The sequence below is a fragment of the Xyrauchen texanus genome, chromosome 14, assembly GCF_025860055.1.
Source record: "Xyrauchen texanus isolate HMW12.3.18 chromosome 14, RBS_HiC_50CHRs, whole genome shotgun sequence".
NCBI lineage: Eukaryota > Metazoa > Chordata > Actinopteri > Cypriniformes > Catostomidae > Xyrauchen > Xyrauchen texanus.
In genome coordinates, this window is record NC_068289.1 from 38,307,424 (window position 1) to 38,329,159 (window position 21,736).

Here is a 21,736-nt window from a genome sequence, read left to right on the forward strand (position 1 = left end):
ACACACACACACACACACACACACACACACACACACACACACTTGTATCTGCATCATGTATTCAGTTGTCCTGCAGGTCTCTATAATACAGTAAACAGAGAATACACACACACACACACACACACTTGTATCTGCATCATGTATTCAGTTGTCCTGCAGGTCTCTATAATACAGTAAACAGTAAATAGGGGAAAAGCTTGTATTTGCTCCACAGGATAAACATGAGAAAAATGGCGCCACCTGGTGGAAAATATTAAAATAATTAAATGTTGAAGCCAGGACTCCAGAATAAAAGCATAATATAATATAATTCATGATTTTATGGTTTAATGGCACTGGGATCAAATATTGCAGTTTCAATGGGGACATTTGTGTCCTGAAGGTCCCGAGTGTGACTATATTGTGTTATAGATGTATTAGAGGAACAGTCTGAAATATCAAAATTCCCCACAAAAAAATACACACCTTTGGCTAAATTTATGCCTTTGCCATTAACAGCCAAAATGATCGAAAAAACACAAATGAAAAGACCAAAATGTCCCGAAGGTCGCACAAGGGTTAACAGCGGTGCTACTATAGTAAAACTAACCACGTTTTTTGGGGGGTAGAATGGTTGTGATATTTCTTACAATGCTTTTGGCTCTCTTGTCATATAACTACAGTTTAACACAAATATCATGTTAAAGTACGCTGACTGTAGTAAAATCACAGTAAATGCTGTGATTATATCATTTACTACAAACATCATTATTTGAACTATTGTAATAGAGTAAAACCATAGTAACCAAAACAATAAGCACTGTTACTACAATATGACTATATGCCACGTGGGTCTGTAGTACTAAATGTTTCCTAAAAATATAAATGAAGTTTCACTCTAAGAATAAATGGCAGCTATAACTAATGCAGCAAGTGATCATGATATAAGTGAGATTATCCATTTTAATGCCCTTCACATCAGGTGGTTCTTTGCCTTCACGTCGTGCTTTAAAAGCGTTTAACGCACACCAGCCGTGTTTTATCCCTCAGGTAATATTGAAGCGTGGTCTGTATGCATGTCTGCAGGTATACTCTGAACATACTGGAGGATCTGGGTGATGGACAGAAGGTCATCGATGACACGATTGTCACATGGGTGAACGACGCGCTGGCACAAGCCGGTAAAGGCACCATCAGCGGCTTTAAAGTAAGCAGCACGTGTGACTATAAACACTCAGATTACACACGCAACTCTCCACCTGAACAATTGTTTGATGGTTTACAATTCTTTAGGATGGAGCTATAGGCAGCAGCATGCCAGTACTGGACCTGATTGACGCCATCCAGCCCGGATCGATCCGTTATGACCTCATCAAGACAGAAGATTTGACCGATGAAGAAAAACTCAATAATGCCAAGTATGTTCACTACTTAGTGTGCCAATCTAAAACATGACCGAGCTTGTGTTTCTGTTATGAGATAAATCCATTAGTGTTATATGTTGCACTGTTATAGGTGTTAACATGACTGTAGTGTGATAAATATTCAATATCATGACTGCAATGCCAGTCACTGTCATGGCATGCACAAGGATACAGAAAGGGAAAGTTGGCATAAACTACAGACATCAGTTCTCTCATACATAACCAAGACAAATAGTTCCACTCCAGAAAGATTGATTCAGACACTTTACAGATCAAATAATAAACAGATTAGTACTGAATAATTCATGTACAATGGCAAGATAAAGTATGTGAACCCTTTGGAATGAGCTGGTTTGCTCATAAATTGTGATGTCATCAAGTATAGACAAACACAATGTGCTTAAACTAACAACACACAAACCATTATAATCTTTCATGCGTGTATTGAACACATCCCATTACACAATCATGGTGCTGTGGAAAAAGTATGTGAACCCCTAGGCTAATGACATCAACAAAAGCTAATCAAATCAATGAAATGAGATTGTAGGTGTGTGTTAGAGCAACTTTGACTTATAAAAAGCCCTCAAACATTTTGAGCATCTGCTGACGTGGACCACGAGATCTCAGGAGACCGACGATCAAGAACTGTTGCTTTGCAACTGGAAAGGGTTATAAAGTTATCTGGAAGAGTTTAGATATTCATCATAAGAATATGAGCTGAAGCAGTTCTGTAAGGAAGAATGATCCAGAATTCTTCTGAACGTTGTGCAGGTTTAATACCAGAAACACATGATTGAGGTTACTGATGCCAAAGGAGGATGCCAAAGGGTTCACTTACTTTTTCCACAGCACTGTGAATGTTTAATGGGACATGTTAGAGAAATGAAAGATTATAATTGTTTGTGTGTTGTTAGATTAAGCACATTGTGTTTGTCTATACTTATATAAGATGAGATCACAAATGAATGCAGAAAACCAGCTAATTACAAAGGGTTCACTTACTTTTTCTTGTCACTGTAAGTGCTTTAACAAAATACAAGCTTCACCCTTTCTACTTTCAAACCCTCTGGAACACTGGCCCGATAGACTGCCATTGTAAGTGTCAACATTATAAAGCCCCAATTCCTCAAACATTCAGGGGATTTGTCCTTGATTGTAAACCGCTGACAGCAAATGAAAACTCAATACACGTTTTTGTTTCGTAAGGTACGCTATCTCCATGGCGAGGAAGATCGGTGCACGCGTGTATGCGCTGCCGGAGGATCTGGTGGAGGTCAAACCGAAGATGGTGATGACGGTGTTTGCCTGTCTGATGGCCAGAGGAATGAGACGCATCTAAACTCATCTCACACAGATGTCAGCGTCTCAATGCCAACAGTGATGCCTTTTGTTCTGTTGTTTCTCGAGTCCCACAGTCATAGAAAATCTGGGAATATCAGGGAATTTTAACATAGTGCTTTCCAGGATTGGAATAACATTGTCAAAACATTACATTAACAAAGTGCCGGTAATGCCTTCAGAGAATGCCTTTCTCTCATGTGTTCTGCTCTTTCCAATTTTCATGAATTAACGGTGTTAACAACTTTCAGTCTAATAGTTCTATTAAATGCACGTTACTATGAAAATTAAGCAAAATAAAAACAGGTTCTTTTCTACTAATTTGTGTACGTTTGTTTATTTTGGTTCAAGGTTAGGAATGCAATGTCAGGGGTTCTGTGTATCTCAGCAAGTACTGACGCTGATTATCACAGCTGGAGTCGTGAGTTTGAGTGACTCCAGTCAGGTCTCCTTAGCAACCAAATTGGGCCGGTTGCTAGGGAGGGTAGAGTCACATGGGGTAACCTCCTCGTGGTCTCTATAATGTGGTTCTCGCTCTTGGTGGGGTGTGTGGTGAGTTGTGTGTTGATGCCGCGAGAATAGTGTGAAGCCTCCACACGCACTAGGTCTCCATGGTAACGCGCTCAACAAGTCACGTAATAAGATGCGCGGACAAATCAACCAAATTTCAGTCACTACACCACCACGAGGACTTAGAGCGCATTGGGAATTGGGTGTTCCAGATTGAAAGAAAAAAGGGTAAATCACACCTAAAAAAAAAGGTAAAAAGAATGGAATGTCAGGTGCATCTTCACCTGTGGAGCAGGTCAGTACTCCTACAGAGTAAAGAAACATTGTAGACTTTAAGAACGTCTGATGTCCCATGTGAGGATCCATCACTTTAATGGGGAACACAAGAGATTCAGAATGTTGTACGTGTACCAACAGAAATTAGAAAGTTCATTATAAAAATAATGAGGTAACCTGTACCTCTGTCAGCAGGTGCTGATCCTCTGAGGCTTAACAAAAATGGGCTTTTCCCAATCAGAGTCCTTTTCAAAACAACCTTTCATTGGATAGTTTAGAAACGCCCATCCGGCTTTGAAAACACCCATTAGTGTCCTGCAGAGACCTATACTTCGCTCCTCTGGGAAACGAGAAGAGTTCATACAGGATCAAGTGCAGCAGTCAAGTGCATCGTTCTGACGGATTATTTGACGGTCTTGCTCTCTGCGGGTGTCTCTCCGTTATCAAGCGTCTTCAGGAGTCTGAACAGACCCGCCGCCTCACGGATTCGACTGAACTCGATGCAGAAGGCCTGAACCTCGATGAACAGATCCTGAACATTGATGATCTTATTCCTGATGAGTGACTGGAGGAACACACACACCAGACGCACCAATCGGTTCTGTGTGAGAGAGAGAGACATGAAGAAATGATCACACTGATCTAAAGCAACTGAAAATATTCTTAATAAATCAACATTTTAATAACGTATATAACTGGGTCATTCCATGTCAACTCACGCAGTCTCCAGCTCAACATTTAGTGATCATGATTTAAACATAAATGATGGTGAAGGTAAAATATTTAATGCATCAATATAGACGGAGAAGTCCACAATTATGAAGGGGTTAAAATTAACATTTTCATCTCTGATTTTAGAGCACATCTACAGGCCAATAAATACCCTTAGAAAGCTGTCAGTGTTATTATTAAAATTTTACACATAGATAAGTAGATCTATTCCTAATATCAGTTGACTTCTGCACCTGTTGCTGCTTTATATGCCAACGGTGTGAGTCCAAAAATGGGAAAAAATAAATGTTTGTGTTGATTTTCCAAAGTTTGAGAGCCTATAACTCCAGAAGTGTTAAAGATATCTTAATATCCTTTTAGATTCTGGTTTAGAACAAACTTTACTTTTTGTGTCTTCATTTATAAGGTCCTGTATGGTTAAATCCCAGAGATATGGGGCTCTCAATGTCACCTGGTAAATTTGGACTATTGTAATGTTAAAATTGTTAATAATTTGTAAATAAATAAAGGCATATTTGTAATGTTAACATTATTTGTACTTCAGACTTTTGTTTTGTTGGACAAGAAAAATTCACTTCATAACGTGACCCACATTTGGTTTATCGACAATTAAAAATGGGTAATTTAGAGATGGAGCCCCATATCTCTATATGTTAACCTGTTGATACGCAATCGCCTGCACGCTGTAGTGATGTCACTCTGCTTACATTTAATATATAATTTACCACCTATATTAATGTTAACAAATGATACATCTATTCAAAGGTCAAAGGGTTCAACATTGATATTATAGTATATTTTTCAATATTCTAGTATATATTTTTATATATGAAAATACATATATGAGTCTCCAGGCCTTTGTGTGACCCAGGAGAGAGCATGTGAGGTTACTAAAAGTGTTGATGCTGCAGAGAACACAAAGAATGGGATATAACCTTGAAAAACAGGTGTTTTTCTTCAAAGACAAAAAGTGTTTCTGTTAATCAATAGTATACTGATGTGAGTCCTTGGTGTGTTTCTTTTGTGCTGGCACGTATCTTTTCAAAGATACTTTTAATCAGTTATTATATGAATGGTGTCTTGTTCTAATAAGCTGAATGTATGATATCTTTGCAGCTGGTGTTTTGCTTTTTCTGTTAATCAGCAGTATTCTAACATATATCCTTGACAATATCTCTTATATGATATGTTTCTGCCATGGTGTTTTGTCTTGATGAGTTAAATATCTTTGGAGCTTGCATTTTCTTTCATTATTCAAATGATAATATGAAGGAACAAACAAGGCCGCGAAACAAACAAGACCGCCTCATTTTAAGGGTTTCCATGAACTATGACATATGTCCAAAATATGTGAAGTTACCAGCTGACGTATGTTTTTAAAAAATAGATAGGCGGGGGATTTTCCACCAATATTTTATTAATGATCATGGATATGGATCATGTCAGAATGGACAGCTGACCGGTCTCATGTTTGTTGGTGTTCAATAAACTACAACTTTGGCATCTGGAACTCAAGACTCCCGAGAGTTTTCTTACAACTTAGAGAGATTCATCGTGATTTTCCACGACAATATCCGATCTCTGTTTCACGATAGTAATCCTCCAGAAACAGTAATTGAGTTATTTGTGCAGGAGTACAAATGAAAACATGCAACATCAAAACGGGACTTTTATTATGAAAACATGCGATATCAAAACGGGACTTTTATTATGAAAACACGCCATATCAAAACGGGACTTTTATTATGAAAACACGCGCTATCAAAACGGGGCTTTTATTATGAAAACACGCGATATCAAAACGGGACTTTTATTATGAAAACACGCGATATCAAAACGGGACTTTTATTATGAAAACACGCGATATCAAAACGGGACTTTTATTATGAAAACATGCGATATCAAAACGGGACGTTTATTATGAAAACATGCGATATCAAAACGGGGCTTTTATTATGAAAACACGTGATAACAAAACAGGACTTTTATTATGAAAACATGCGATATCAAAACGGGCCTTTTATTATGAAAACACGATCGCCAGATGAATCCAGTTCAACACACTTGGGCCAATCGTCCATGACAAGCGTTCATTAAAAACATCCAATCGCACTTTTTGTCCATAAAAGTGATAAATGTGAGAAATATTGATATATTCTCCATTGTTTACATGAGATTTCACCTTCATCATCATTCTTCATCAAACTGCAATCTGAGCAGCATTCATGTTGTAAAACTGTTTATGATCTGATATATTAGAGTCTCATAAACAAAACCAGCCCGTCTCCAAAGTCTATTTTTAAAAATGTGGCGTAGTTTTATTCATAATAGTCGAGCAGTGCCGTCAGATTTAGTGTCGTCTTGAGAGGCGGAGCTTAATTTTACTCTGAACACTTCCAGAGATTTTACAGAGATTAAAGCTGCAGGAACTCATTTATTATTAAATCATCTTCAGATTAGAAACAAAACTTCTTTAGACTCGTGACTTTGGGAACATTGTATTTCTGGAGTGTCTTTACAGTTTTATTATTGTTTTATTAGATTATAAAAACATGTTCAGCACAAAATATTTCCATTACTATAAACTTCAACTTCTCTAACTTTAATAAATAACAACAAATATTAATTCTGAAACGTGTGAAATAAAGTCCAAAGTGTCTCTTTCAAAAGATGCTACAACTGTGTCCAAACTCCAGAGTCCCGTAAATACAGGTGTGTCATTTTTATGGATTGTGCTCAAAAAAGGGGGCGTTCATCAACAGGTTAAACTATACAGGACCTTATAAATGAAGACACGAAAAGGAATGTTTGTTCTGAACCAGAATCTAAAAGGATATTAAGATATCTTTAAGACTTCTGGAGTTATAGGCTCTCAAACTTTGGAAAATCAACATAAAAAAGTGTTTTTTCCCATTTTTGAACTGTCACTATTGGGATATAAAGCAGCAACAGGTGCTGAAGTCAACTGATATTAGGAACAGATCTACCAATCTCGGTGTACAAATACAATAATAACACTGACAGCTTTCTAAGGGTATTTATTGGCCTGTAGATGTGCTCTAAAATCAAAGTGGATTACGTAGTAAATATTGATCCATTGCACTTAATACTTTGGCTTTCATTATCATTTATGTTTATATATCATCAGAAAAGCATTAAAATAAAAAATGTAAGTTTCTGAAATTTGGTTGATTTGTCATTTTGGGACATTTTGATTGAGTCTGAACACAAACTTGTTTTAATCTCATGATATGTTATGTGTGTGTGTGTTACCTGCATGTATTTGTCTTTGATTTGTTCACATGTAGAGATGCAGTTGGAGATGTACAGATGAATGAACTCAGGAGGAAGATCCACAGCGGTCGTTAATCTATGACACACAACTGCATTTACACATCCAATATAAACACTCACATTCAAAAGATGAAGATAATGAATTACTGAATGGGTTATCAGTCTCAGGCTGTACCTGTTGACCACCTCCATGGAGTGCAGGGACATGTCCATGTTGACCAGGACAGAGAAGTATTCTGTGATCTGACTCGATGACATCAGCTTCAGCAGCATCTCGATGGCCACCAGAGGATTGTTCTCAACCAGGTCCGGTAGTTTAGCTGGGGTCAGACCGATGTGATAAACCAGCTTTGGGTCTTTCTCCAGTTCCCCCAGCAGCTGATGGGACAGTTCAATAAACGCATGATACACGTGATACAGGAAATAACAGTGAACATGGGTGAATCTCACAACAACACACGTGTTCAAGAACAACTATCAAATTCAACAGAAACAATCGCCATTTTTATGAACATTCTCATAAGATTGTCATTACAGTAATAGTGTTTTTTATCCAATTGGAATAAAATTCCTTGACTTTGTTCACATATGCTGTCTGAAAACACAAAACAATTTGGACCATTTTCGTAATATTTTATAGGTTTTTTACCTGTTGTGTTCCCGGTCAAATATGACCGGCCGTTGGAAATAAATGGATTGGACTACAAAAAAAAAAGAAAGAAAAACAATGACTGTGCAGGAGCCTGTCCAACCATCTGATGAGCACATATGGGCACATATTTGTGAAACTTCTGAACTGTTCTTGACCCCACAGGAACAAAAGCAGCGATGAACGGACCCTCGCTTTTATTTTACATTTTTTAGCACTTAAATGGTGTTAAGAGTGTATCACTGTGTAAAAAAATGTAATTTCCTGTTGCCAGTAGGTGGCGCTATGACTATAACTGAATTTTGGCATATAGAAGTGTTCAGGCCGGGACTCTTATCAAACATGTGAAGTTTGGGGCAGATTGGACATTGTATCTTTGAGTTACAACAACTTCCTGTTTCATGGCGAAACATCAACATATGCAAGGCCGCCACGACCACAGCGTCCAAAGAAAACTCGAAAGCTTCACAATGTCGCATCGCCAAGGCCTTTAGATTAGACTGACTGAATAAGAAGTAGATCTGATTTAATCTCTAGGAGGAGTTCATTAAAGTACTAGGCCTGGAAATGGCAAAAACTGAGCAGAAATTGGAGAGAAAAATCAAGATGGCTGACTTCCTGTTGAGATTAGGGCATGGGTCCAAGAGACTTTTTTGTAGGTATTGGCGTGTTACACATGTGTTCTGATTTTCATACGTGTTCATTTAAATGAGTTGGTTATTTTGAGTAACAGCCAATGAGGAACACAGCACAAGGGTTAAATTAGCATAAATGAATGGCAGTTCAACAAATACAACCATGATGTCATAATACTTATCTTTTGTTTACCTTTTGGTAATAAGAATGTTGGTGTTGTGCCATTTTATTCTTTTTTTCAAAATAAAATATTTAATTTCTTGTGATTTTGGAGATGTTTTTCACAGGTTTTGTCAGACTCGCCCACATTTTGTTTATAAACATGAGAAAACAAGAGGGTTTGAATCATCTTCAGTGTTTCTCAACACTTCAGACTTCCTGTGGATTTTTTCAGTAATTTAACCCTTTAAGATCTGAAGGTGTTTTTAAAGATTTCCTGTTTCAGTGGCATACCCAAACTTAAAGGCTTATAACGTGACAAAACAAACAAGGTGAGTCAAGTTTTTGATATGATACAGATTATGAAACATTCAGAGACTCTCAGCCTAATAAACTGACATAAATCACAAAAAACTAATTTAAACACAAACATACTTTTTTCAGATTTTTCTGATTTGTCATTATATATATCTGAATGTAAATCAGGTGTCTCCTAAAAACTGCTTTTGTTCTCAATCATGTCGACTGTATCTGAGAAACATTTGTGTTGATACGACAAAGCAATCAAAAGTTCCAACATTACAAATATAATTGATCATAGTGTCCAAAAACATCTCCAAACAAATAAAAGATAATAATTGTACATAAGAACTAATTACACATGCAAACACAACAATGACTAAAGGTTTGCATAGCATGCACACATGATTTTAGTCATGAGATTTCACAGAATGAGTTTCATTCTGTGTCATTTGAGTCATCATTGAGTCTGTGTCGTGTATTTGGCGCCATCTCCTGGTGGTCATATGTAACATTGTGCTTCATGTGGATTATCTAATGATCTATACATCTGATTATCTTGTGTGTGGACTCGATTGAAAGATAATCACAGACTCTAAATAATCATATGTGATATTATATGTTCTGTTTATATTTAGTGAAGTTATAAGCATAAATGCGGCATATAAGCAACACCAACACTAATTGTCAAAGACATATATTTAGCTGTTAATCGCTATATTTTTATCTGTGAGTAAAACAAATATTCTGGTTGTATTTTACGCTTTAAGAGCTTTCCAACAACATATGACACATGCATATCTGATCAGATTGATGTTTTTACTGATTACAATAATATATATATATATTATTCTATATTATTGCCATATTGCACTAATTCCCTCTGCACTATTTTTAATTGTTGGTCTTTGAACTTGTGTATCAGACGGACGCATTTGGGACTTCTTTGTAGTGCCTCAAGTTGTTTTTAGCATGCTGTTTCAAGTTAAACATGGTTTGAAAAATGTATTACGTACAGATCAGGAGTGCAATAAATTTTTTTCCATATAATTTGTTTGCACTAAATTAACAGCCATAGTTAAAATAATGAATGTTTCAGACATGATGAGGTTTGAGACTGTGACCTGATGATGCATTGAGGAGTCAGCGGTCATGTGATACCTGCGTCTGGTGTGAGGCAGACAGCGGACTCTTGAAAGCTTTGGCCATGATGCGCTTGATTTCCACTCCCGTGCCGCTGCGCACACACATGGAGCGGTCCCACTGGATCCTGTGATCCGGTTCACACGGGTTCAGCCAGGCCAGCTCATTCTCACACACCAGCAGAGGCGGAGTGGGCCGGATCAACTCCGGACGGAAGTGACCTGAGACACAAATAGACACACCGGAGGTTTAAGTCACTGGGAGATTTAAAACATGATTAAAAATAATGAATCTTCAGATTAATTAGTACACTTTCACTCACTCTCAAGAGGAGGGCGTGGTCCTGTCACCAGTGATTCTGTGATCTGATTGGCCACTGAGCTGTCAAAGCCGGAGTTGGAGGAGTCGGGGTCCGGGTCGCTAAGCAGGCTGGGAAAACTGGCTTTACTCTGAGTGGGCAGCTCAGACTGACGCTCTGAAACAAACAAACAAATAAACCATCTGTGTGTCACAGAGCTTCTTTTATTTGTAACATCTGCCATGTTTCTTAATATTCGATTCTAGGCCTAGAAATACATATTCTTGCATGAAACAGAAGATATAATTCCTCAAACAGAAAACGTATGAGAGATTTTGACATTTATTTTTTCATGATTGGAGAACGAATGTCCTCAAAGGTAAAAAGAAAATGCCCCTGAAAATCAAATCCAGGGGCAAATGTTGCCTCTCAATGGAAAAGTTCTGACACTGATACAGTCGGTCATTCACCATACCAGCGAGTGCGAGCTGCAGTCCACTGATGTCTATAGTCTGCGGCGCGGAGCCCACGTCCATACAGGACACCTGTCTCGGCGTCTTCTTGAACAGGTCTCGCGGTGGGGCGAGCATCAGCTGAGACAGGAAGAACTTCTCTGACAGTGTGATTGGAGGAAGGAAGCCTGGAGACATTAAGAGTGATTGATTGAAGAGAGTAGAGTGGTCTGCCCACAAAAATACTGCAATTAAATGCTTACGTACACAATATTTAATATTCAATCATTCAAATCCCAGTTCATAGTAGGTTCTCGAGGTGGGCAGTTACTCGCCTCAATCAGGGTTCAGTCGCCTCCGCTTCTGAGACCGTCAATCGGCGCATCTTATCACGTGACTCCTTGTGCATGACACCGCGGAGACTCACAGCATGTGGAGACTCATGCTACTCTCCACGATCCACACACAACTCACCACACGCCCCATTGAGAGAACCACTAATCACCACCACGAGGAGGTTACCCCATGTGACTCTACCCTCCCTAGCAACCGGCCCAATTTGGTTGCTAAGGAGACCTGTCTGGAGTCACTCAGCACACCCTGGATTCAACCTGGATTTCTGCGTGCAGAAATATTGTGAGTGCGTGCAGAAATATTGAGAGGGCGTGCAAAACTATTGTGAGTGCGTGCAGAAATATTGTGAGTGCGTGCAGAAATATTGCGAGGGCGTGCAGAAATATTGCGAGGGCGTGCAGAAATATTGCGAGGGCGTGCAGAAATATTGAGAGGGCATGCAAAACTACTGCGAGGGCACATAAAAGTACTGCGAGGGCACGCAAAACTACTGCGAGGGCAAGCAAAACTACTGCAAGTGCGTGCAGAAATATTGCGAGTGGGTGCAGAAATATTGCGAGGGTGTGCAAAACTATTGTGAGTGCATGCAGAAATATTGCGAGGGTGTGCAAAACTATTGTGAGTGCATGCAGAAATATTGCGAGGGTGTGCAAAACTATTGTGAGTGCATGCAGAAATATTGCGAGGGTGTGCAAAACTATTGTGAGTGCATGCAGAAATATTGCGAGGGTGTGCAAAACTATTGTGAGTGCATGCAGAAATATTATGAGGGTGTGCAAAACTATTGTGAGTGCATGCAGAAATATTGCGAGGGTGTGCAAAACTATTGTGAGTGCATGCAGAAATATTACGAGGGTGTGCAAAACTATTGTGAGTGCATGCAGAAATATTACGAGGGTGTGCAAAACTATTGTGAGTGCATGCAGAACTATTACGAGGGTGTGCAAAACTATTGTGAGTGCATGCAAAATATTGCGAGGTGTGCAAAACTATTGTGAGTGCATGCAGAAATATTACGAGGGTTTGCAAAACTATTGTGAGTGCATGCAGAAATATTGCGAGGGTGTGCAAAACTATTGTGAGTGCATGCAGAAATATTGCGAGGGTGTGCAAAACTATTGTGAGTGCATGCAGAAATATTGCGAGGGTGTGCAAAACTATTGTGAGTGCATGCAGAAATATTGCGAGAGTGTGCAAAACTATTGTGAGTGCATGCAGAACTATTGCGAGGGTGTGCAAAACTATTGTGAGCGCATGAAAAATATTGTGAGGGTGTGCAAAACTATTGTGAGTGCATGCAGAAATATTGTGAGGGTGTGCAAAACTATTGTGAGTGCATGCAGAAATATTGTGAGGGTGTGCAAAACTATTGTGAGTGCGTTCAGAAATATTGTGAGGGTGAGCAAAACTATTGTGAGTGAGTGCAGAAATATTGTGAGGGTGTGCAAAACTATTGTGAGTGCATGCAGAATTATTGTGAGGGTGTGCAAAACTATTGTGAGTGCATGCAGAAATATTGTGAGGGTGTGCAAAACTATTGTGAGTGCATGCAGAAATATTGTGAGGGTGTGCAAAACTATTGTGAGTGCATGCAGAAATATTGCGAGGGTGTGCAAAACTATTGTGAGTGCATGCAGAATTATTGCGAGGGTGTGCAAAACTATTGTGAGTGCATGCAGAAATATTGTGAGGGTGAGCAAAACTAATGTGAGTGCGTGCAGAAATATTGTGAGGGTGTGCAAAACTATTGTGAGTGCATGCAGAAATATTGCGAGGGTGTGCAAAACTATTGTGAGTGCATGCAGAAATATTGCGAGGGTGTGCAAAACTATTGTGAGTGCATGCAGAAATATTATGAGGGTGTGCAAAACTATTGTGAGTGCATGCAGAAATATTGCGAGGGTGTGCAAAACTATTGTGAGTGCATGCAGAAATATTGTGAGGGTGTGCAAAACTATTGTGAGTGCATGCAGAAATATTGTGAGGGTGTGCAAAACTATTGTGAGTGCATGCAGAAATATTGCGAGGGTGTGCAAAACTATTGTGAGTGCATGCAGAAATATTGCGAGGGTGTGCAAAACTATTGTGAGTGCATGCAGAAATATTGCGAGGGTGTGCAAAACTATTGTGAGTGCATGCAGAAATATTGCGAGGGTGTGCAAAACTATTGTGAGTGCATGCAGAAATATTACGAGGGTGTGCAAAACTATTGTGAGTGCATGCAGAAATATTGCGAGGGTGTGCAAAACTATTGTGAGTGCATGCAGAAATATTGCGAGGGTGTGCAAAACTATTGTGAGTGCATGCAGAAATATTGCGAGGGTGTGCAAAACTATTGTGAGTGCATGCAGAAATATTGCGAGGGTGTGCAAAACTATTGTGAGTGCATGCAAAATATTGCGAGGGTGTGCAAAACTATTGTGAGTGCGTGCAGAAATATTGCGAGGGTGTGCAAAACTATTGTGAGTGCGTGCAGAAATATTGCGAGGGTGTGCAAAACTATTGTGAGTGCGTGCAGAAATATTGCGAGGGTGTGCAAAACTATTGTGAGTGCGTGCAGAAATATTGCGAGGGTGTGCAAAACTATTGTGAGTGCGTGCAGAAATATTGCGAGGGTGTGCAAAACTATTGTGAGAGAGTGCAGAAATATTGCGAGGGTGTGCAAAACTATTGTGAGTGAGTGCAGAAATATTGAGAGGGTGTGCAAAATAATAATAATGAAAATAAAATAAAAACCGCCTAAATATTACTATAGAAATAACATGTTTTAGCCAAAAACTATAGTTACTACATTCTACAAAATTGAAAGCACTTTATTATAAGGTTAAATTTGTTAACATTAGTAAATGTATTAGGTATCATTAACGTTTACATTTTTTTTACAGTATTTATTCATCTTTGTTAATGTTGGTAAATAATAACTAATGTGAACTTTTGATTTTAAAAATCATATGTTGAAATTAAAATTGACCAAGATTAATAAATGCTGTAAAAGTATTATTCATTGTTAGTTCATATTAACTAATGTTGTTTACTAATGTAACCTTATTTTAAAGTGTTACCACAATATTACTATAGTAACACAATAGTTAATCTATGATATTTGCATAGTAAAACCATGACACAAAATTATCATTTTTACAACCATAGTTTTTGTTTTCCTGTATTATCACTATAGTTTCACTACAAATATCATGGTTAATAAATGGTTACTGCAATAAAACTTTGGTAAATGTATTACAATAGAACGCAAAACTATTGCGAGGAACATAAAACTATTTCCGAATAGTTTATAAATTCCCACCCTGTCCTCTTAGGGCAGACATGGGCAACATACGGTCCAAGTTAACCAAAACATCCAATGAAAAATAAAAACGCTTTTACGATAAATGAGCCGCGGGCCACATTAAACCATGTGGTGGGCCTGATCCGGCCCGCGGCTCATTTATCGTAAAAGCGTTTTTATTTTTCATTGGATGTTTTGGTTAACTTGCATTGGGACGTCACGCGTCTCCACAAGCGTTTAACATGCTCAGGGTTGCCAGATAAGAGACGCAACACCCCCAGTTTGAGATTTATACTTGCGCAAATTGGAAATATTCCACCTAATGTTATACTTATTTTGTGCAATCTGGCAACCGTCTCACTTTCCCCTTTGATCAAACTCAGCGCTCTGTAGTTTAATATTCTGCTCAAGGAAAAGTGTTATACTGCCACTCCGTGTCCAGTCTTGAGGCTGCTTGTGATGTTTGCTGCTACTTCGCAGGTAAACCTTCTCAGTGATTAAATTAAATATAAAAGTAGATCTCGGCATCATTGACGGGAGCAAAAGCAAGTCAGACGAATATATGTATTTATTATTTGTGCAATTTAGAAACAATGAAGTCCTTCATGCCTGTATGTTAATGCAACTCTTGCAGTAATTATTTATCATATTCATGCAGCCGGTGTTATTCTGTTGAGCGCTGACACCATCGAGGAGACCCGCATCAGGACTCTTTTAGCATGTAAACTAAACTTGCCCACTTTGCCCAAACATTAAATGTTCTATTAATGTAAAAAAACACATTTATTAAAACAGACCCCTGATGTAGAGTTCGTTAAATTGAATAATAAATTAACAGGGAAGCAGAGATGGTAAAACACATTTATAAGATCAGCCTTTATTGAGTTTTTTAATGCCTGATAGAAAATTATCTATCTTTGTAGAGCAATATAATATTTAGGCAATTGCAGAATAGTCCCATTAGTCACAGATACACTTGTGGAGATAATTTACCAAAATAGATGCCCACCCCTGTCTTAGGGGCTTAACTTTTTTGGTGTTAAAATATTTCACCCATCGCATCTTAATATGCACAGTAAGACATTCGTAGTTTATTTATGTTTTTTATTGAAAACTGTTAAAACAGTCTATAGAAATTCCTCTGTTTGTTTTTGGCGACCCATCCAGCCCCACACAACAACATTGAGTGGGCCAATGACGTGAGTTGGGGGCGGGGCTTACTGTTTGTATGATCGACATCCTATTCGCAATTCGGAAAGTTTCTTTTTGCATTTCCATTCGTTGGAGCTGAAATGACACACTTGAGCTTGAAGTAATTGTGAAAAGTGTGAACTGTGCTGCTGTTGTACCTGAGAGCGGGTTCTCCTGCTCTTCTCCGGCAGGTGAGGGGTTCAACAGGTGAGCAAACACAGCGGCGAAGGGGTTTGCGGCCAGCGGCTCGGTGCGGTACATCTCCCACAGCAGATAGAGCGCTGTGAGCCGCTGTGGAGCGCTCGGGAGAAGATCCGGCTGCTGCAGTAACATCACCAGAACCGAACCCACACGGAAGTGTTCGGCTTTACCGAAGCAGTGGTGGAACGCCGTGGAGAGCTGCTCGAAACTGTTACTGCACGCGTCCTCAGACATGATGCCCAGCAGGTTCGACAGCTCTTTAGGAGCCAGAGTCATGATGATGATGATGATGATGATGATGATGCTGTCACACACACCACTGAATCACGAGAAAAACTGCAAAAACACGGAACAACAATGGATATAGACATACAATAGATTCCATTAATTCAGGCTGAGTGTATAAATCTCATTTGCGTCTCAACACTAGTGAGCTGCCTACATAAACAGCACTTATGACGGCTTTGACTGCTGTCCATGTAGGGAGCTCACTAGTTAGTAACTGACTGTAACATTTACCTGAGACGAGTGTATTTATAACGTCACGTCAGTTCATGAATATTCAATGAGAACATGATGACACTCCAGTATATCCCGCACTCATAGAACGCTTTTCTGTGAGATTAAACACGCTTGTGTTTATCCATTCGAATCAAAACCGTCCCACGAGCACTTCCGGCACACAGAATGGACTTATGGGAAGTGTAGTCAATACAAAAATAACTACGGAAATTATCAAATGTTCTTTATGACCAAATCAAAATATTGTTTTGATATATAAAAGTTTATTTCATAATATATACGACTGCGTCGTATATAAAACGATTCGTAAAAAAAAAAAAAAAAACAATGACCCGGATGTAAACATGTTTCCGCCTTTTTGTTTCCCACAATCCCTCTCTCCTTCCTTTCCGACATTGATCGCTCACGGTGAGTATCAGTATTTGAAACATCAGTTTTTAATCCGTCATCATCAGCTGTATTTATGACATATTAGGTAGTTTAACGTCATATGTGAGTGTACTGATACATAATCGATCATTATAATGGGTTTTGGTGTGTTGAGGGTACAGATGTAAGTTATTAAACGCTGATAGTGGCGCAGAAATCATCAAGAGTTCCACCTTCCATGATGTGTAATAGTAAAGATTAACGAGTCGTGATAGTGTGTTGCTGTGCATAAAACGTTGTTTTATAATGAGGCGGGTCCTGCAGTTGTATCGTGTAGTTTGTAACGGTGTTTATGTGTGTGTTTTGTGCAGATGGCACCTATGAAGAAGGGCGAGAAGAAGAAGGGTCGCTCTGCCATCAATGAGGTGGTGACCCGCGAGTACACCATCAACATCCACAAGCGCATCCACGGCATGTGAGTGACGGCTGTCAATCATTAGTGTTCATTATTATTATTCCCAGGGAACACACAAACTGATAGCAGATGTATGCATTGAATACACTTGGTTAAAAGCGAATGCAAAATGTATAAATGTACATTTTATGTCATCCAGAATTCATCACGTATATCTGTTGCATGTCAAAGTTCTGAGAAACTCCATCAAACTGAAATGTGTACTGTGTTTGTAGAAGGACGTACTCCTCAGTATGTTCTTTAGATATGATGGTGGATAGTTGGGTATTTTCTGCACCTGGGAAGCTCCTACCTCTGAGTTCAGCATTCGGTTACTACAAGTCACGCATTCAAGTTGGAGAAAAGTGTGGAAGAACCCAAACTCAAATAAACACACAATGAACGACGAGCTCTTTCTGTTGTACCAGCGAATAAACCTGCATCACTGACATAATGTATATAATTAATAATGCATGATATTACATTTTGTCAACAATAACAAAGATGAGAGAAATAAGGTGCATCATGACAATAAGTAAACAATTAAAGCATTCTGTTTATGAAAATGACACTGGAAGATATAAACCGGGCAAGATGTAAACATAACAAGATACTACAGTTGGATTCATCTAATCCAATAATCCAGTATTTTGGGGATTTCACGTTTGAGCTGCATGAGTTAAACGCACTAACACCGGCAAAATGAACCGCTTTAAAACGTGTTCATTACCTCACTCGAATGCGTCCTATTTATACATGAGATTAATCATTATATCCGTATTATATATGTAATATCACAATGAAGGCAATAAACAGGTGAGTTTGAATTAAGTTACGCACTAGTCAGAATAAACTTCATTTGCGTTGCGTAACTTGCGCTGTAAATGTACTCCGTGCGTATAATCATGCTACTCGATGCAATTTCCTAAACTGGCTAAACACGGAAAATTAATAAGACTACGATATTCAGAATTGTTCATGTTTTAGGGAGTAACATCTAAACAGTATATAATATTTCAGTCTGTTGATGATTATTTTAGGAGCAGGTGGTTCACTCGTGGACAGGATGTGTATTTAAATGTTTGATACATTTTTAAATTAGAACATTTTTATAGATTTTGTTTCTATTGAATATTTGATTAAAGTTTGGACACGTTTCGTCATTTTGCACATCAGCTAGAAGATATTCTACATAATCTAAGACAATAATTAATGAAATGGCCTGATGAAATATTGACTAATTTTAAATGTTTATGTCAACAAACTGTGGGAAATAAACACAGACGATATCTGACACATTATTAATTTATGTGCATGAATCAAACGGCAAGGGGTAGTTGACTGAATTATATTACAAGCTAATACGATTAAAGTAAATTCTGCCAAATCATCGGTCTTTACATCGTTTATCAATCCAGCGTTTTCACCATGATGTCTCCTTGGCTCATGTGGCATTATGGGATTGTAAAGTGTTCAGTCGATCCACACTTGAAATGTCATCAGGGTGTTTCTTTCTCAGTGTTTTATGCAGTCTGAGGATTGTTACCCTACTCCATTGGTGTAATGTATAGTAGGGAGGTTTGCATTTTCAGACAAATGTGTGTTGTTGAGAAAGACTTCGACTCTGTATCTGACCACATGTTTAACCAGATGATATTTTGATGTGAGTGAAATCTGTGTCTGTAGCTCATTCAAGAGAAGAGCTCCTCGTCGCTCAAGGAGATCCGTAAGTTTGCCATGAAGGAGATGGGCACACCTGACGTGCGTATCGACACCCGTCTCAACAAGGCAGTGTGGGCTAAAGGAGTCCGGTGAGACTTCAGCACGTCTTTCTTTTAAAGTGTTGCTCCTCGTTTAAAAAGTGACGTCTCACTGTATGTGTTTTGCAGGAACGTGCCGTACCGCATGCGTGTGCGTCTCTCGAGGAAGCGTAATGAAGACGAAGATTCTCCAAACAAGCTGTACACACTCGTCACATACGTCCCTGTCACCACGTACAAAGGTGAGAACGCCGAAGCTGTTGAATCTGTATATTTGGCATGTTTAAGTGATGATCCGAGCCGATGCTGTAAAGAGCATAGCAATAATAATTCAATCCCGTCCCGTTCTGAATGTGCCTTTAGAAATCATGTTTCCTCTCCGATATTGATGATCTGTTTTTCTGTTTGCAGGTCTTCAGACTGTTAATGTGGATGAAAATTAAATTTCTTTAAATAAATACATAAAAGAATTCTTGTTGTGAATGATTTATTTCTTCAAATTTGTGTTAATAGCAGCATTATCATTTGAGAATAAAATCAGCAGTAATAAATATTTTGTTCAGTACAAGTTAAACTGTACAAGACAGTATTTGACTATTAACAGGATTGTGTGATAGTAATGAACGTGATGGAATATAGCGTGACAGAAGATCACTTAAGTAATGTGGAGAACATTCAAAGCTTTGTATGTAGTTACAGAATATAACAATGAACATGGAATTTAACAGGTAACAATGTAACGATGATAAAATGGGGCTAATATGATCATATTTCTTGGTTCAGCACTCTGGCTGCTGCATTTTGAACCAATTGAAGTTTATTTATTGATCTTGCTGGACATCCTCCCAGTAATGCATTACAATAATCTAGTCTTGAGGTCATGAACGCATGAATTAGTTTTTCGGATCAGCAACAGAGAGCATGTGCCGTAATTTAGCAATATTTCTAGACCTTTAAGATGAGGCTCATGTTTTAATTTGTGGATCTATACAGCCATTTACTGGTCATGTCATGTGGCAGATGGAAGCAATCTGACCTTAATCTCCTGAGACCCGATCGTGACTTCTGAGTGCATTTTCCATTTTGATTTGTGACTAGTAGCACATATAAGGTTAGCAATAATAATAATAATCTAGAGCAAATAACTTTCATAAAAATGGATGTCCTCATACATGGACAGTGAGCCCAAGTTGTGAAACACCAATCTGTAGAAAATCAGATTTTTTCCATCAAAGAGTTTATAATGTTTCCAGGAGTGTTGATTATTTTTGAGGAAATGCAGTTCCAGTGTACACGTATGTGGACATCATGTTTATCAGCGCTGACACGTGAAACATGAACACATGTTTTAAAGCAGCATATCAAACGAAACTAGAGATCTCTCCTCTTTACAAACAAACATGTTTCACTGAACAAACGTAAAGAGATTTCTTACCAGAGACACTTTTGTTGGCACTGCACCTGTAGGAGCACTTCACGAAAATCAACGTCATGTTATGTCACGTGCTAACCGCATCTGTGGAAAGTTCTAGACAACTTTCGGTGCCATGACGCCGTAACACCATAAACAATTGAACTTTACAGCTCAAATAATACATACGTTTTAACAGAAAAATTCATGTAAGTGCCTTTAAATGTTTGGTCAATATCCATTACCACAAAAACTCATTTTCTTTAAATGTGTGTTCCAGTGAGACACTTCCAATGCAAGTCAATGGGGTTTAATCTGTAAACATTTAAAATACTGATTCACAAGTATAGACACAAGACAGAAATAAACAATATGTGTGTTAACATGATTTTACTGTCATTAAATCACTCACTGACCACATCTGTGTAGTTATCACATACGGCACAGTTTCTGCAATTATGGGTTTTATTTTATTTTTTAAATGTGCGTTTTTAATAATAATAACTGTATTTAAAGTACTGATAAAATGAGAACTTTCCTGACCCATGACTTATTAAAAAACCTCTTATATATAAATGATGAGTGTGGGTTGTGATTTACCCGTGTTTACAGTTTCAGCACAATGTGTGACGTTTCAGACGGTTTAAAGATTTATTCTGTGAACCATTTCAGGTGATCAGTATCAGGAAGAAACTTACAGAGGTCAAATGGTGTTCAACAGAACAAATATTTGGCAAAAGTTTTCACAGTCGAAAAGTTCCCAAACATGAACATCATCTTACACCATAAACTTCATATTTCAGTTCTCGACAGTCACAGATGAATCCGACGGAATAAGATCTTAAAATATATCATTTAAATGACTTCCAAAAGCAAATGAATCAGCTCTCTATAGAAACTATAGTATATGGAGGTCAATGGTGTAATAATAATTAATAGCCGTTTACACACTAATGAATACTTTCACATCGAGCACTGAACTTCAAATGACTTTA

The 21,736-nt window shown here is 38.3% G+C and overlaps 2 protein-coding genes and 1 pseudogene across 2 annotated transcripts in view; 2 read left to right on the plus strand and 1 right to left on the minus strand.

The window, feature by feature from the left end:
• The window catches only part of LOC127654955 (plastin-2), a 20,915-nt gene extending 17,850 nt beyond the window's left edge, over nucleotides 1-3,065 (plus strand). Inside the window, exons 14-16 of the mRNA XM_052142539.1 lie at nucleotides 1,066-1,186; nucleotides 1,273-1,397; nucleotides 2,613-3,065. Coding sequence (XP_051998499.1) covers nucleotides 1,066-1,186; nucleotides 1,273-1,397; nucleotides 2,613-2,745 — 379 coding nt within the window. The 3' untranslated portion in view covers nucleotides 2,746-3,065. The remainder of the gene's footprint in view (nucleotides 1-1,065; nucleotides 1,187-1,272; nucleotides 1,398-2,612) is intronic.
• Nucleotides 3,066-3,169: 104 nt separating this feature from the next.
• Nucleotides 3,170-16,897, minus strand: LOC127654958 (CCR4-NOT transcription complex subunit 11). Its single transcript, XM_052142543.1, has 8 exons — nucleotides 16,745-16,897; nucleotides 16,183-16,561; nucleotides 11,217-11,381; nucleotides 10,766-10,918; nucleotides 10,462-10,664; nucleotides 7,732-7,934; nucleotides 7,536-7,632; nucleotides 3,170-4,131 (listed from the first exon to the last, which is right to left on the minus strand). The coding sequence occupies exons 2-8, from the start codon at nucleotides 16,499-16,501 to the stop codon at nucleotides 3,934-3,936; spliced, it is 1,338 nt and encodes a 445-aa protein (XP_051998503.1). The 5' UTR covers nucleotides 16,502-16,561; nucleotides 16,745-16,897; the 3' UTR covers nucleotides 3,170-3,933.
• A 229-nt stretch (nucleotides 16,898-17,126) lies between these two features.
• On the plus strand, nucleotides 17,127-19,800 carry LOC127654964 (60S ribosomal protein L31-like; annotated as a pseudogene).
• The last annotated feature ends 1,936 nt before the right edge of the window (nucleotides 19,801-21,736 follow it).